Source organism: Pleuronectes platessa, chromosome 7, assembly GCF_947347685.1.
Source record: "Pleuronectes platessa chromosome 7, fPlePla1.1, whole genome shotgun sequence".
NCBI lineage: Eukaryota > Metazoa > Chordata > Actinopteri > Pleuronectiformes > Pleuronectidae > Pleuronectes > Pleuronectes platessa.
The window spans coordinates 7,734,642-7,752,843 of record NC_070632.1 but is presented as its reverse complement, the minus strand read 5'-3'; the positions used below and the strand labels follow the sequence as shown (position 1 = coordinate 7,752,843).

At 40.4% G+C, this 18,202-nt stretch overlaps 1 protein-coding gene across 8 annotated transcripts in view; it reads right to left on the bottom strand.

Moving 5' to 3' along the window:
• LOC128445110 (receptor-type tyrosine-protein phosphatase eta) overlaps nucleotides 1-13,482 on the bottom strand; it is a 40,108-nt gene extending 26,626 nt beyond the window's left edge. For 2 of the 8 annotated variants that reach the window (XM_053427887.1, XM_053427888.1), the window contains exons 1-4: nucleotides 13,141-13,482; nucleotides 1,709-1,730; nucleotides 1,057-1,251; nucleotides 557-817 (exon numbers count right to left, since the gene is read on the bottom strand). In XM_053427887.1, coding sequence (XP_053283862.1) covers nucleotides 557-817; nucleotides 1,057-1,251; nucleotides 1,709-1,730; nucleotides 13,141-13,209 — 547 coding nt within the window. In that variant the 5' untranslated portion in view covers nucleotides 13,210-13,482. The remainder of the gene's footprint in view (nucleotides 1-556; nucleotides 818-1,056; nucleotides 1,252-1,708; nucleotides 1,731-13,140) is intronic. The other 6 variants (XM_053427889.1, XM_053427891.1, XM_053427893.1 and 3 more) reach the window with 5 other exon arrangements.
• Between the last annotated feature and the right edge of the window lie 4,720 nt (nucleotides 13,483-18,202).

Genomic DNA, 18,202 nt, shown 5'->3' with positions numbered 1-18,202 from the left:
TGTAGATGTTCCGTTCAAGTGCAGAATAAAAGTAAAAATACAGATTCAACAAAGTAAACATATCAGCGTTTGAATTTAAAGGCAAAGTTCACAGAAAAACAAAATCTCATTCATTATCCACTCACCACGATGCAGATGGAGGGCAGGGTGAAGAGTTTGAGTCCACAAACCAGTTTTGGAGTCTCAGAGGTAAACAGCGTTGCAGCAAAAACCCGAATTCAGTCAAATTTAAATGTCTGGGCTTAAGGACACTTGGATGACACCACAGGAACAGTATGGATATGTGTTGTGCTTTTCTCTGTTTTTTTCCATTTGAAGAAGTGGTCACCATTTACTTCAATTGTATTTGATTTGTCTGCAAGAATGTCTACCCCTGAAACTCCCAAAAAGTTTTATGCACTCAAATACTTCAACCAGCCCTCCGTCTGCATATTGGGGATTGGATAATGAGTGAATTTTCATTTTCGGGTTAACTATCCCTTTAATCCTGCTTGTGATCACTGCAAAGTCTTCTCCACCAGGTGTCCTTAGCAAACAGCTCATAAACGCTACTTACTTGTGTATCGGACAACGGTGAAGCTCTGTCCACCAGTGTGGCCGTCATCTGCCACTGCAGTGACACTTATTTCATTCTTGACTCCAGCAGTCAGGTTAGTAATGTGAACATATGTTTCAGTCACATTTAAAGTCCCACTTAAACGTCCATCAGTCCAGTGTACTCTGTAGAGGGAGCTGTTTCCCACTGGTTCAATCCAGCTCAGAGACACCGTGGACGTGGTGACGTTCATGACTGTGAGGTTTCTGATTACTTCAGGCTCTGTTAGTGAATGAGCAGAGGGGAAGAATTCAGGATTTAGACTATTGTTAGTCGTCATCAGTATAACACAATGTGTCTTTGTGTTAGATACTGTATCTGTGGTGTATTAATACCAAGCACACTTATCCACAGTCATGAAAACAACCGTCAAACCGTCAAACAACCGATCATCTACAGCAAAGCTGTTCATGTGCAGAATAAAAGTAAAAATTCAGATTCAACCAAGTTAACAGACTTACTTGTTGTGATGTTTTTACAGCAGTTGGAACAATTGATGAGGATCGGATAGACAACTCCAGAAGTCAGACCAGTCAGTGAACCGTTTCCATGGATATTATCCACAGTGGATAAAGTACAGTTTGGTCTCGATACAAGGCTGACTGTTGTTGTTGATATTGTAAATGTTCCTATTCCATTATCAACACATGCTGGCTCTAAGACACAGAATAACAAGAACAACAAAATAAAAGAACAAACATGAGCTCAAATAGATTTAAAAAAAATCTAAATTGATGGGAAGAAAACCGATTTATTATGTTACTTGTGTTACTATTTCGAATAAATATGTTAACAGACAAATGTGACAATTAAAAAGCTACTTTATTTTTTATAAGAAACTGCTTATTGAGTCACAACAATGTCAAAAGTGGTACATCTTTATATCCACTGTACAGCTGTATATTACCAGACTACTGCATGCCATAGTTTTATCACAACAGTGTGTTTTGGCTATAGTACACATTGCATTACTGTTATCATTACTGGATGCCTAACAACATCAACACGAATGAACATTAGCCTTTTAGCTAACTTTGTACAATTACATCGGTTTATATTAAATTAAATTAGGATCATGTGAGAACGTTAAAGACACAGTAAGTCCATACTCACCATCACATCCTGTACTCGAGTTCTGAGGAGAGGAAGACAGAGAAAAGCAAAATATATAATTTTTTCACCAGCAGAGGTCAGCAGTAAGTTGTGAACAGCACTAAAGTATCCGATACAGGTTTACTGTCACTGAACGTCAATGTATTAAGATCTGTTGTAATAATGCAGGATCATTAAGCTAGATTTGAAAAAGACTTTGGTCAGAAGTTTTAATTTATTCTGTCACTGTTCGAATATTAACAAAACTAACCTGTTGTAAACTGAGTTTAAAATCCTTGATTACATTTAGTTTAACATCGATGTACTGAATAGTTTAGTGTATTTTTCAGTTCTTATAGGCACAGATATCCAAACCTTTTTTATTGGTCCATTGTTGAGTTTGAAGCATCTCAACCGACAGTTGAAGTCTGCTTAACACTTCTAATAGAAAAAAACACCATGTTTCTAAACCCACAACTTCAGAGAGGAAAACTTTTCTGAGAAAGTTTTTTTGTCTTTCATTAAAACAAATCTTTGTCAATTGTGCAAATACAAATACAAAAGCTCAATAAAAATCCTAATTCACCTGAAGAAAAGACCTTTTTTGTGTGACAGTTACAGAGTAGGAAGTAGAAACTGGTAATTCCCTCCTGTGGGTAATCATTGTGTGACCTAAACTGGGATGTTGGGAATATAACTGCATCCTGAATATCTCACTTATCAAAAAATCCTGATCAAAGCAAAACAACCATATCACACACGCATGCACTTAACACACAACCTCACGTCCCTTTGACTCAAACTAAATCGACGTACTCCTGAGGTTTACTGGTGTTCTGGTTTCAGGACTAAACACACAGCTCCACATTACTTATTAGCCCAAACTTAAACAGCCCAGAGCCCCTGGCTGACATGTCGGCTTTCACTCTGCTTACCACACAAGCTAAACATTAAATACATGACATCATTGCTTAAACCTGCAAAATGTTCCCTCTCACACAAAGATCACACACACGGCCAGCCATTAAGTCCCAACAAAGACAAACCAGACTTCACAGTCATTGATTATTGCGCAATAGATATTCTGCTCTAATTCTTAAAATCTCAGGGATTGTCCAACATGCTTTTGCAAAACTGTACTTATTTGTGTCAATAGTAATATTGTTTTAGTTTGTAATTTGATATGAAATAGAGCAGAAAAGACACAGACCTCACAACTAAGAAATCGTGAGACCAGGGTTCGTCCATTCTGTATATTACGCTGCCCCACACACCCACTTATCCCTGGAGAATAGAAAAGATAATTTTATCTTTTCTATTCAGAGCAGGGACCCTGCCCTTCCTCCAAATCCTCTGAGGGTCCTTTCTTCTTTCTGAGGCAAAAAAGGTTTCTTCCTTTGGACAATGTATACAAAGTGTATGAAATGTCGGTACAGTATATACTGTGTGTTAAATGGGACATTTCTGCTCATTTTCTGGTTCATAATTTTACTTTGTGTTAAAACTTGAAAAGGTTTACGTGCTCTAATTTTCAGAAAACAGGTCACATTCCTCAGACTGTCCATTGCTGCAGCCCACTCTGATTTGATCGGAGCATCGAATTAAAACCAAAGTTACCAGAAAAAAAAAACAACAAGCAAAATAACATGAGTGTGATTAGAACTATACCTAAAAGGAGGAGTCAGGGTTTGTGACCTACACTGCAGATGGCCACCAGGGTGTGATCAAGTGGCTTTGGCTTTACTTGTGAGGAGGAGTAATGTTGCCCGTCAGTGTTACTTACACAAAAAACCTTTAACACTCTGGAGGAAAGGGGAAAACTGATAAAGCATTATATATCTCCGTTAAAAAGCATTTTTAAGAGTCATATTGTGAAAAATAATTGAATATATGTATCTTTTACATTTCTTAAAGGCTTGTACATTATCTCTTATGAATTGTCACTGGTAGAAACAGACCTCCTCTCCTGTCGTAGGTGGATTTCATTTTCTGACCTTAACAGGAGGAACAGCTCGTGTGAGGAAGTGTACATCTGGATGACTAGTCTTCTGCCGGTTGTGCAACACGTTGGCAAAGCTCGATTCACACTAACACCCTAACAGAGCCAGTGTGAATTGCTGCTTGAGACTTTCTCACTATATCTGTAATTTATTCAGACACTTTTCCCCAAATAGTAAATGTTTTTTAGGCGATGACAGAGCAGTGGTAATGATCTACGCTCTCAGGGTCTGGTCACTTTAATAAGTTATTACTAGTCAAAATACTAGTACAACAAATCGATCCGAATCAAAAGCTTTATTAAGAATTAGTTCCAGAAAATAAATGTACATCTGTAACTTTTGTCACTTGTTGAAAGTAATTTTTAAGTTAGTTTAAAGGGGTTTAAAGTCAATGCTTTGTAAATGTGCAATGCTAAAAAGGCACTTTTTTTATTGTTTTTTTTAGTATTCTAAACAGTTACTATTTTTCACTATTCATTAAAGTGAATGGTTCACATGAGGGTGTCCTGAAATACTGATTCAGTGGGTGAGATTAACTGGATTTAGTTAAAACAGCAGAGAAGTTTTTCTTTTGTCACTACACAACCACAGACACCTTCACCTTTGAACCCGGGTGGCAACACAGACGAGAATAAGTCCTTAATTTTCAAGGAAAGAAAATTTGAAATCTGAAAAGATGCATGATGCTGATGAAGTTCATGTCAGATACTAAATGGACCCTGTGGTGAGACTGTTTCTCAACTGGTGTTACAAAGCACAACAATGATCTTTGAACCACAAAAGAAGATGTTCTTAATTTAGAATCTTTCATAAAACTAAACTGCCTGTGTCCGGATAGATTCATAATCAATCAATATTTCCCAGCTCAAAGAAAAAAATATGCTAAAGGTCAAATACCAGTATGTGAAAGCCGCCTCTTGACTATGACAAACCTCATGTTTTCATACAAATTGACAAAAATGTTGAACTGACCTCTGGGGATACGACTTCTCTGAGCCATGACTCCCAAATGTTTTATTTCCGTTGGCCATCGTCCTAAGAATCCCTTATTTCTTCTTGACTAAATAAACAAAACAACATCTCGAGCCATTATGCTTTGGCACGGCCTCAGAGAGCAGCAGCAACCCAAAGTCCCAAAGTCCCATCTGGGAAATACTGCTCCAGAAATACAAATAAAAGACAGGATTTTTTGCTGATTAATCTGCTCAATCCATCTTAACGTCCTTCCTCCCTGCTTTCATCCCTAAATTCCTACTCCAGCTTATTGCGCTTCCTATTCCTATTCACAGAGCCACAGGTTTGTCAATCCCGGCTGTATTCCAGTCTCATCGCCTCGTTCTGAGCCGATATCCGAACTCTCTCCAGCAGTCCGGCTCCGCCGGGTGCTCCACTGGCTCTACTCTGGCTGTGGATCTCTTGTCTTAGATCTGCTTTTGGGTTGGGGCTTAATATATCTCAGCAGGGACATTATATATTATTATAATAAGCCACTGAAAGAAAAAGATAAACAATTTTTGTTGCTGTTTTCAGCAAAAAATCTGAAAATACAGCCATTATACTTTCAGCAGGAGCAGCACTAGTTACGTTTTCTTTAATATACTAGGAGCTGTGATTCAGCCGATGACCTTCATGCCCTGTGAACTGTATCTGTGCCCTTCGACTGAGCCTGTCTGCAGGCGGAGGAGGAAATGGGTGTTCTGACCGCTACATAAACATTACATCAACTCTAAAGGCCGGCCGCCTGCCACTCAATGATTCCACCTCATTCCCTCATCACCTGATAACGCACCCAGTTCCTTCCTCAATAATAACACTCCAACCCAAAGACAATCAAAAAAAAAAAAAATCACCTTAAAAGCCGCTCGCCCATGGATCAGAGTACTTAACCTCCCAGCGTCTGAAAATCTGATAAACTTGGAACAAAAACAGGAGGAAGAAAGTTGCACAATAAAGCATTTCTGCTCCTTGAATTACGCAAAGCCGCACAAGGGTTGAGGGGCTTGTGCTGGTGACCGCGTTGACTTTGCTGAGTGGAGAAAGTGGATTCCTCTGCAGCTGTAAAGTCTGCAAAAACTGAGTTATCTGACTCAAACCAGTGTGTTTGTGTGTGTGTGTGTGTGTGTGTGTGTGTGTTACTGTTGCCAGTTGTCACCTTTCATTTATTGATTTTTCCTGCACTTCTTTTTTTGCAGCTTTCTTCCAGTCATCAAGTTTTTCAGTACTGATGACTCTCTTTTCTTTATTCTTCATGTATTTACTTTTTCCTACTTGTTATCATTTTGTGTGTTAACATCTCCTGGTCCTAACGGCGTAAAAAAACTTTTTTTTTACACCCGTTGCCTACAAATATCAGTGAGCTAGAATATGACATTGATATTAGTGACAGTGATATCTTGGTATGTTCATTTTAATATGATTTTAATAATATTATTATCTTATCGCTGGTGGTTACAGGTTTGTAGTCCATTTTGTTACCGTGCTGTGGCTGAGAAAACCCTTCTTAATAAAAACAAAGACTTTAAAATGTGTGTATGAAAACAAATGACAAAACAAGGTCCTAATACTGAGCAATGGGATAATACTTTAATAAAATTGTATTTTTCCTATTAGCCTATTTAGTTGCCCAATAATATCTATCCCCAATGAGTGTGTGCGGTGTGTGTCTGTGTGTGACAATCGTGTGTGATCAATCATGTTTAATTACTCTTTCACAAAAGAACATTATAACATGGATGTTCTGTGTGATGAGATTTGTCAGGGTTGTAACTCTCACTGTCTCCTCGAAGCCTCTGATAAATCAACAGCATGTTCTTTATTTAAAGGTCATTACTTCAGGGGTTTCTCATGGGCGACCTGCTCATTGTTTCTGCTCTAACATAACTTCCTGGCTCTTGCTGAGCCCACCCACAGACCCCTGATAACACGTCAGAAAAACATAAAGGACTTTTAAGTTCACTCGCTGCGGCTCATTTGTTAAACTTCACTCAGGAAGCAGGAGCCGCACGACAGGGCCAGGCTCAGGTACACTTGTTCCCCATTTAACCTTAGACTCTCAGGGGATCAGATTGTTATAGGAAGCCATTTGAACACATAAACCTAAAGGTGTAGATGATGTATTTACACCTGTACTTTGGATTGTGATGTAACCGGCCGAGCCACCCCCTGGAGCTGGTCAGGGACCGATGTCGGGGGAAGCATTGTGACCGTGTTTAACACCAGTGTGAATGAGAGGTCCTCGTCAATCCTCGTGCATGACTTCTAAACCAGCGACGTAGCACTAGCTCAGCAGCTAGCAGCTAATAGCCATTAAAAACACAAAGCAGTCCTCTTCTCTGCCTTCGTCTATGGACGTTACTCTACCTTAGGCCACCAGGTTCTTCTGTTCCTCTATCTTTTCTTGTTGATATTTGGAGCCGTGCATATGTGATGTGAACTTCACCAAACCAAACTACAACTGGTGATGTATTGAAGTTTGTTTCTAACTGTATCTTATGATATGTGAGAGAGGGATTCTGCCAAGGAACGCTCACATTTTTTTGTTTTGTTTTGTGGACTCAAACACTTCACCCACCACCTCCATCCACTTATTAGTGAATAGATCATGAGTGATTCATTTATTTTCCGGTGAACTATCCCTTTAAGAGAGGCCGCAGTGTATGCAGGATTTATCGTAAAGTGTCTGATCACATTACTTGAGAAAATGATACTAAAGTACTTAAATAAAATACTTCTCTGTGACCAGATTTTTATTGTGACGTTATTAATTTCTTGCACTATTAAATGATACCCTAATGAGCCTACACAGTTTTTATATAACTCTATTAAGTGATTACTACTCAATATATAACTATAGATTTACTACATGATTTCAAGTCAATAAATACACTAAATATTAGTGTTATTTATTGTGTTTATATATTTATATTCCATACAGGAGTTATACAGCTTTTGAAGGCCATAGCATGTGGGAATACAAATGGCACATCTCTCCACGAGAGTCCTTCTGTTGAACGCTATATGGAACATGAATCATAAATCAATGCCAAAAGCCACATCTAAAAATATCCACTGGCTCCAAAAGCTGCGGATGACGGCTTCAGCGGTTTGTCTCCAGGTATCAGCCTCCCACACCACAGTCCTGCTGCTGCTATCGTGGGCCACATCTGAGGCTATGGAAATGAGTGACGCAGTATCCACTGCTGCTGATACGCATCACACTTGCCATTAGAGCTTCCTCTTGATATGTGTGTCGAAGTGGAGCGTGGGCTGTGACGTGTGCTCGTCTGCGAAATCTGACAGTAAATATATTGTAGGCCTTTTAACAATCCCTACCTTTTATTTGTAAGGTTATATTTGTGTGTCCTCGCCTGCAGCGGTTCATAATCTGTGCCTCTCTCATATTTACAATGCAAACATATAAACGGATGTATTGTCGGCATAGATTTAGTCCTTAACGAGATATTAAATCATCACTCTATAAATCAACAACATCAAGCATGAAACCTATTTATTAGTAATTATGTTTTAAACACGTTAGGTCTCAATATCACATTGAATTATTATTTCAGCCTGGACCAGCATTACGTGTTGTGTCCATAGACTTGACTGCTGTTAAAAGTGAAGCCAAATTACCTGGAGGTTGACTGCAATATGCACCTCACATCCATGTTAGTAGATTGGACATGGGTCAAACTAAGAAGTCAAAGTACCATTTAAGTACTTTTTTCTCAAAGGTTTTCGTCATCCATCTGTTTGTACGTCAGATTTCAGATAAATTTGGTTTTAGCCATGATTGAGCGCTGACATTGACTCGTGACTGGTCAAGTGCATGTATCAAAGTGACCTTGATACTGCCTCTCCACTCCATGATCACAATTGTGTTAACTCTGTCTCCAAATGACATTAAATAAAAGATGACAGGGCCGGATCTGAGGAATTTTCAGATACGCCTCATCGAACGAGTGGCTAAAAACCGAGTACATCTGGGCCGGTGAGTTTTTTTCAAACCAAATACCTCAGCACCTGGCTTTCAGCAGCTCACTGACCAACAACAACCCTGTGAAACCACCACTAATACCCGTCTGTATATTATGGTCATTTTGTACCGATGGGCTATTTAAAAGAAAAATTCCAGCACTCCATTAGGAAAGGCTGTAAGAGCGAGCGATAGAGAGACAAGTAAGAGAAAAATTAAGAACTCTCATCCCCTCTAAAGCCTTGCCTGGCCATGATTTGCTCAGAGGCCACTGATAAAACGATAGCTGTCTGCTGACAATAAGGCCTTTGAGGCTGAGAGAGGAGCCTGTGTCTCATTTACATGGACTGGGGAACTGTGACTCTTTGTGATTCAGCTTGTACACGCCGAACTTCCAGCTGCAGCCCTGGCTGAGGGCAGCGTGTTTGGGGATGTTAATTTGAAAGTGGACTGTCTTGATATGGTTGAATGGGGGGGGATTGCTAGTGGGTGGAAGGTGCAGTCTTCCACAAAGGAGGACTTGATTTGCGGCTTTTGCCCCAATAATGGGATGCAAAACAAGGAGTCTTATGCTTTCAAATGTGAATACAGTGTGAGACGAATACATTTTTGAGAGAGGCACTTGTGTTCTGACGAGTATCGCACGTCATCCACATTTTAAACCAGCGTCGGGCATTAAAAAACGGCAGCTAGTCGAAAAGTTACTGTTCCGCAGCCACAGACGAGCCATTTCTTATAAAACGTCACATTTCCTTGTTCCGAGATGTTTCCCACTGATAGCCACGTCACCACGCTCTCATTTCACACACACAGACAGAGAAATGTACGGATGAATGGAGAGAGAGAAAGACTGCATAGAATGATAAACACATGCAAAGTGTTGTACGGTTCCTTGTTCATTAATAAAGGACAGTGCTGCCGTAACTTTGCATGCACTCCTTCTGAACTTGCTACTCATTGCAATCCCAAGTTATTTGCAACATTTTGTAACAAAATACACACTAAAACAACTATTAATCAAATTAAAAACCACTGAATGGATCTATAGTTAAGACAGCTATGTTTAATTTGTGTTATATGTTTATTAAGACAAAAAAAACTTTCATATCAGACTTTAATGGTCCCCACAGGTAGTCGATATATATATATATATGGAACGATAATTTCTATGTAATCAAACTGGTTCCAGACAATTTAACTGAAACAGGAAGTCCATTCAATCTAATTAATAACTCTGGTTCTCTGATGTGCTGCAGGGCACATCTAAATTACTTAACTTAACTTACTATAACTTACTGGTGATTAAAATAGTTTGTCCGAGACCTTTTCAGAGTTCCTGGTGGTTTATTGGGTTTGATGACGTCACGTTATTCCCTCACTGATCCACTCGATACAACCTGATCAGAGGTGCATCGATCCTGATCATGTGGAAAGCATCAGTGTGGTTATGTAAGCGGTTCTGTTTCTCACTGTTCTCCATTGTGCAGTCGGCCTGATCAGCCACAGCCCTTTTAAAGAGGAACTGAAATTTGAATAGAATAAAACAGAGCGCCTTTACTAGATATAAGCACTATAGAGACCAGCAGTTAACACCCTGACCCTGGTGTCTAATTAAGGGAAAACATGAGAAATAGTACCTGTGAAAAAGGTTCCTTTCAGGGAAGTGAAGTATTTCCCCTTATCTACTTTAACTTCCTTTGTGATTTCAGTCGAACCGTGTTTTTTCTTTGAAAATCTCAACGTTGGAAGTAAAGCATTTATATCTGATGTACCCTGAAGACTCAAATCCATATGACGACCCTGATCTAAGTACTGGTCCTGAAGGAAAAGAAAGATCCTAAATTTCTGTAATTTATTGACACATTTTTAATATGCAACTCTCTGACTTGTTTCCATCAGTAGAGAGGAGAATAAAGGTGTGACGCCTGGGCCTCATCAGCTTCCTGTTAATGTGCGAAAGACGCCCAGACTCATTGACGCGTGTAAAATGACAGCTGCGAGGAAAAGGGAGAGTGATGAGAAAGAGAAATGGTTCATACAGTAACGCTACATCCGTACTACTATGTTTCATTTTCAAAACACATCAACCCTCCTCCGGATACACATGGCGTCCACTCTTCTCCGGAGTTTAAGGTTGAAGGTGATTCTACTTTAGTTTAGGGATAGTGTTTCAGTCTGGACTAACAGAGACAGGGATGGTTGGAAGACGTAGGCACAACTGCTTGCTGATTGGGTCTCTTTTTGGGCCTTCACTGATTCCTCAGGCTCCTATCGGCCCCTTTCCAGAAGAAAACAACGGGCGGTAGCTTCGGCTACCAGTGAAAAACATGTTTGAGACAAGCTATTTTTCACCTGAAACTAAAAGAATCTCTGTCCATACTCACACACCTGAAAACATGTCCAGTGTATGTGTGTGGTCAGATGATATATGTTTTCAGGTGTGTTAGTATGGATAGAGATCATTTCAGTTTCAGATGAAAACTAGTAATATCTGATGTGGCCTCAAACAACGTCAATGACTCTGCTCGAAAGGAGAGGAAAAGAAAAAAAGAAGAAGAAAGAAAGAAGAAATAAAGAAAAATCACAACTCTGTTTCGTTCCTCTTATTCAGGGTGTATTCTGTTGTCCTGTTACAGCTCACACACGTGTTAAAATAAACCGTTTCAAAGGTGTGAATACATGCACTTGTTTTCTACCACTTCATTAAAAAAAGTTCCCTTAAACATGATTCATCAATTACATGTCTAATCTCTCACTCCATCACAAGACGCTTGATCGGGCAGCAGGTTTGGAACAAGAAAGTCCTGAGATCTGTATCTGACTGTCTCGTCTGACTTCTCTTCTAATCAAAAGTCTAAATCCAATCATCTCAAATTTAAAGGAAAATTAGATCTTTCATTTTTGCCTCAAAAATGTGTTCAACACAATTTTAATCTTCGAGAACAAGTCATTCAATAATAGGCAGTTTGTGATGTGAGTTCTCGTCAGTCTGTGAACATGCCGCCCTCCACGGTATTGAAACCAGGGAAGATGTTGGCCGACTCACATTTGCACATGTTGATCAGTTAAATGCCGACTCTCAGCTCACTTCACGGAGCACTCCACTGTTTATCCTACTCTTCAAGGTCAAGCATGAACTTCCCTACTTGATAAATAAGAGCGTCACAGTTATCAGCATTCACCGTTTCATTTCGACAGGACAAACCAACATAGGATCATCAGAAGAGAACGTGCTTTTGATCATCTGTACCAATTTGTAAATTAAAGTAAATTAAAATCCACTCCCATCTACAAAATGTACTCAATATCTGAGTATTAGCGATGCAGATGATTTAATTTGAGTTATAACAACTTTATGGCATTTTAAGTGGATTATAATCTGATATCTGAAAGGTTGTAGGTACCAGGTTAGAAGTGAGCAGCCTGTACATGAATCATTAAGAAAGATATTCGAACATGTTCCCTAATGTAGAATGAATGTGTCCTCATTTCATTTAATAAATACTACTAATATCCACCGAGACGTGCAATTTACAGACTTCAAGGTACAAAAACGTCAAAGCACCTCTGCCTTTGCTTTAGAGAGCAAGAGGCCCATTGAATTTGTATCTGTTGAGTGGTGAAGGTTGTGTCCTAAAGTTCCGTACCACCAGTCAATCTATCTGGACCAAAGAACCTGCACATGACAAACTAACCCCTCTAAGGTACAACCAAGTCCCTGTGTTTGAGGTCGTCCCTTGTGGCTGCAGGACGGACAGGGACACTGGGCTGCACCTCATTCCATTCCTGACCCCTTTGTGTTGGCCACACACATCCTCACATGCCATTCTCAACCTCCCTCAGCCTCTCTCTCTCTCTCTCTCTCTCTCTCTCTCTCTCTCTCTCTCTCTCTCTCTCTCTCTCTCTCTATCAATCTATCTATCTATCTATCTATCTATCCCTCTCTCTTAAGACAGACGAGAAAGACCAGTGGGACAAGGTCAGGTGGCTCAGAGTTTCTGTGACTGTATGTTACCTGTTGCTCTGATGGATGAGCAGCGCACTCTCTTCACACACTTGACACTGAGCCGTACAATCCAGATATAATAAATAACCAATAAACCAATTTGAAATGTTAAGAATCTCCACTGACTATTTCCTTTTGGTAGGACAATGTGCAACAGTAGGTACATTTTAATTCCAACATCTTCCTCTAAATAGGCCACGATTGTAAAGAAAAAGGAAATTATTGTTTCAAATTGTTGCTGACAAACATTTAATTGTATTAATTGTATAAGAAGCAAAGGCCACCTCTATCTCCCAGACTTCACAGAGGTTGTTCACTTTGCAGGCTTCAGCTGCAGCAACCTGCGCAACAGGTGCAGTCCCACACGGACCATCACCATCCAAGCAAAGCGGCTTGTTCGCCCCGAAAGAAGCCTCAGCAACACCTGGTTTAAAGTCTGATCACAGTGCGTGTGAATGGAGGTCGTTCTCACCTCGGGGAGCGCGCAGAGGAGCAGCAGAGTCCACAGAGAGACGCCGGAGCGCCGCAGTGGCTGCATCATGACGCGCGGTCAGGGACACGACTGGAAGCGCGTTGTGTTCTATCCGCTGAGTCCTGTCATTGTCCAAACTTAGTTCCTGCTTTAAACGAAATGCGAAAAGTCTCACTTCTGTGGTAAACTGTCGCTACTTCGCGAGAACTCAGTGGGGGGAGAAAGTTGAGAACGTTGAGTTTTACGCGCGGGTAACGGGGAGGAGCGGCGGCAAGTTCGGGGAAGTTTTGGTGAAGTGTGCCACTCCTCCTCCTCCTCCTCAGCCCAGCAGCCCTGTTGCAGTTATCACCACCCGAGGAGTCCCAGCTTCAGCCCGAGGGACCCAGTCCGATCAGGGGGGAGACTATGAGGAGGAGGAGAGGGCTGTCCGGTCAAGCAGAAATTAAAAAAGAGAAAGGAGTCATCCCACATTCTTGACATAACTTGGCCAATCAGGGTGAAGGAATTCATCTGTATGTGAAGCAACTCCCCGCAAAGACGAGCAGCTAATAAGTTGTCATGTGTTTTAGGAAACTTCCGTAAAGTTCAGTGGCTGAGTTTGGCTGATGAGTATTTTCATCATTTAGTGATTCATGATCACTTCTTCCATTTATAGGTTTGTCTCTATTCCAGAAATTTGTGTGTCTATCTGTCTGTCCATTTGTATGTCTGTCCGACCGTGTGTGTGTGTGTGTGTGTGCGTGTGTGTGTGTGTGTGTGTGTGCGTGTGTGTGTGTGCGTGTGTTTGTGTGTGTCTCTCTGTCTGTCTGTCTGTTGTCCTTCTGTCCATATGTATTTCTATCTGTCTGTCTGTCTGTCTGTCTGTCCGCATCACCACAGGACAAACAAACCCATTCCAAACAGGCAGGATTAGAACGAGCACTCCACTAGTTGCTTCAATGGCAAAATGGTCGTCACATGTTTCCCCCCCCAGGCCAACATATTCAAATAAAAGTGATATAAAAAGACCCATGTTTGTGGTATGCAAATCCAAATAAAGGTATAAGGTCAAGGACACAGTAGAGTCTGTTGACAAACATGTCAAGAGGGACTAATGATCGAGTCCACAAAACATATCAAAGGACATTTCAGTGTCGTTAAATGGCTGAATCAGGAAAAACACTACAATATGGGAGAGTGCATGACAACTGCTAGTCATTTAAAGTGTATATATAGAAACAAACTTATCAGTTTTGTCACAGAGCGCTGTTCAGGAAGCAGCAATGTGGATGGATGGCTGTGAAAACAGGGAATCGTGGTATGATGTCTTAAAATAATAATAAATATGTGCAGATATTTCTAAACTGAGGCACCAAATTTCTCTCCTTCCCTTTATCTCCCATGTTTTATTCCTGTTTGCCTTGATACCTTCAGGTTTTTTGTTTATTTGTTTATTTGTTTAAAACACTGTATGAATCCATGTTGAAGCTTTAAATGTGTCCATATCACAACTTACATCCGTGTGATAAGAATAACCTCAAATGAGATAAATCATCTTTTAAAGACAATTATTTTGACTTTTTATTTCGGGCCTATGTCGCATCCACTAATCTGGAGGAGGCAGGGTTTATGACTTGTATTGCAGCCAGCCACCAGGGGGCGATTGAGCCCTCAATGTTTCATTTTGGGGGAGCAGTCATCTGTCTTTACATACAGTCTTTGTCTCTGAATGAAATATATAGATCTTAAAGGATGAGTTCAATCCTGTCTTAAAACAATCAGCCCAAATCCATATGTGGTAACAGGTTGGGCTTCCTCGTGTTCGTACTGATGATTGTAAAAACTCAAAATGCTAAGATTAACAAATAAGAGAATTGGATTCGCTGTAGTAAGTTTTTCTCACTTATGCTGAGTTAAGCCTCCGTTATACATCAGTTAACACAAACAATCTCCTTTCTGGTCTCAAAGGGAGAATTCCACCCATGTTCTTTTGGTTTTTCACAAACCAGTTCTTCAGTACAACATGGATTCTCATCTGTGAATGGTGCCGGTGTGCTCACGCAGCACCAACACCTCTGAACACTCGTGTTGCTTTGCTGAAGATGTGCTGTGTTCAGCGGCTGATTCCTCGACCTTTAAATAGAGCACAGGACGCCGAAGCTGCCACGGCTTTGTGACGGACAGTTTCATAATGGCTGTTAACAGAGGCCTGCTGATGATGGCTAATGGAGATAGAGATGATTTGAACTGGTCACTATGACTAACCATTCCCCAGGAAATGTTACATAATCCTCTCTGGGAATGTGCAGCGTGTTTGTCCCTTTTTTTCCCCCAAGGCCTGCTCTGTACATTAGTGCTTTTGTTGCTGTACACAGTTTATATCTATTTAGACAAGTATATCTACCGCTAATGTTTGTCGGGTGCAGTCCGGCTCAAGAGTGAATGGAGATGAGGCTGATAGTGTGCAGGCAGAGGGGATTTTATCTTATCTGCATGAAGTCATAAACATCTACACATCATTTCAACATGAGACCTAAACCTCGAAGCCTGACTAAAGTCAAGTTAAAGGTGCTGTAATACATGTGCCACTCACACGCAGCTGGTTTATATTATATTGTTCTATAAAGTGTCGTAAATCAACCTGTGAACTGTGGCATTTTGGCCAAAGAACAGATGTAGCCGTTAGCCTAGCTCCACTTCACCAAAGCAAGAAAATCTGTATATTTTTCTTACCATGCTGAAGTGTCATTTAATCGTTCATCGTAAAGATATAAAGGTTTTATAAGGATGATTTGAAAGCTTGTGTCATGGATGTAAGGGATGTATTTCATTTGCCTAAAGCCCTCATATTAGCGGTGCTAACACGAACATAGAAGGAATGTTGTTTACTCTCAGGCAATTCAAATCAAATGCAAACGACTGATTTAATCGTTTTTCCCGTGCCTGAGTCTGATGGAGGCCTGAATGCAAACTTTTTCACCTGTCAAGCAAGTTACGATGGAAATCAGTCACAGAGGCATTCGATTCTACAAAGAGACTAATACCCGGTTTAATGGTAAAGTGCAGGAGACATAAAGTCACAGCCAGTCACGTTATGGTGAACAGTGTCGGTTTTTTCCCCATCTGAAGATTTGCCACATTAGAATATGTTATATTTGAAGAACAAACAGAGGGAATGGAAAGAGAAAAGGGAAATAAAACGGTGTCCTGTCCCTGTGATGATTGACTGTGTTATGTGATTACATATCTTCTCTGTGTAGCTGGACCCGGCTTCAAAGACGAGAGCAAGCAGACACAAATAGACCCGGTTCAAGTTCAAACATCAATCTGAAAAGATGTTCCTCTCTGTGTTTGTTCTGCCTGAAAGAAGTTAGAAGCAAGTTCCAGACCGAATCGTGAAGACAATGGAGAAGTTTCCTATAATCAGGATAAAATTTATTAATATTGGCCAGCAGCCACAAACTGTAGGTGTTTGTCTGAGATTTCAGTTGATGGAAGTGTCAAATAATTAATTTAATAAACCTAATTGGAGGATCTTTCAACTTTTAATTGCGTCATATTCATTTTAACCGTCTCAGCTGTAACCTTCTGGGGCAAACTGCATATGGTCCATTTTCAGTTTGTATTACTCACTCGTAATGGATAACAATGATTCAGTTCTGCACAATGGGAGTAAAACTTCAACACAATACTTCATCCATGAGCATGATATGTGACAGAGTCACGTCAGGTAGATTTGCATGATGTTCAATGATGGTGAAGACAACGGCTCCAATGATTCCACACTGCTTTACATACAAACTGTGTTTTGCTGTTGTTTTGAATGAGAGACCCCTAGTGAACAGGGTTATGTTTAGTATGTAAAATGCATGTATGTTAATCTGTATTGTTCTTTTTCTGCTCTAGGCTGTGGTTGACCATGACATATACGCGTATATTCAACCACCTCTCAGCCCCGACTGGCTCTAAGCAGCACCCAGTGTGGGAGGAGGGAGCGTCACTCTGATTATAAATTTATCACGAATCATGAGCGACAGTCTGACGGGATTCACGCTGGGAGTTTATGGAGAGCTGTGATGGAGCTTCCATGGAGATTCAGTCGCTGGGTGCAGAATGCTCCAAATAAAAAGCTTTGTGTTATTCCCTTTGTGCAGGAAACACCTGTTTTATTAACACAATTAATCATGTCATCTGAGCAGTGAAAAGTAATAAATAACTGATGGGAATCAATCAACTACGAGTGATGAAAAATAATAAATCACTTGTATACACTTGTTCAAATTAATAGATACAATATGAGAATAATGCCAAAGATAAATATTTAAAGTTCCGATAGCTAGCTAACTGGTTGGGGGAAGTTTACTTAAACATTAGATCAATTTAAAGCTCCTACAAGGAACTTTTCATTTTGGTTGATTTTGGCGCCACTGTGGACAAAAGCATGTTTCCACCATTTGAGATCTGCATGATTAAATTCCCCTGCCATGATTATCGTCAGCCGTTTGTTGACGTCATGCAGATTTTCAATTGCGCCTGAGCCTCAGCTTGTGGGGAATACTTCCAAAAAGGCTGTTTTTATAAGAATTCCCTTAGAAGAAAAAAGACTGCAGTAAATCTTTCCTCTGACCTGCTGCTGTAGGTCATAATGAGGGAGCAATATTAAAATCAGACTGTTTCAAAACCAGGTAAAATCTCTTCGTTGGGGCTTGAATATAAACATTATATTGCTCTTTAAAAAAGAAAAGCTTGGTAAGAGCTGATGTAGAGACCTGTCCATATTGCCCCACCAGTGACCCCCCGCCTCTTACAGCTGTAGGCCTCCTTTTGCACTTCCCCCTCCACCATCATCCTCTCTCACGCTTTAATTCTCTCTCCTTCCCGTTGCTTCCACAAGCGAAACACGCTCACTCCGACTATTAACTCTGGAGAACATGCAGAGCCTTTACACATCACAGGAGCACGAACCACACTCTCAGTTTGTCTGTGTGAACTGGGATGTCCCCCTTTACATGTCTGTGTACGTTTGGTCCGAACAGAAAGTTTCTGATAACGTTTGAGCCAAAAAAACAACAAATGATGGTCA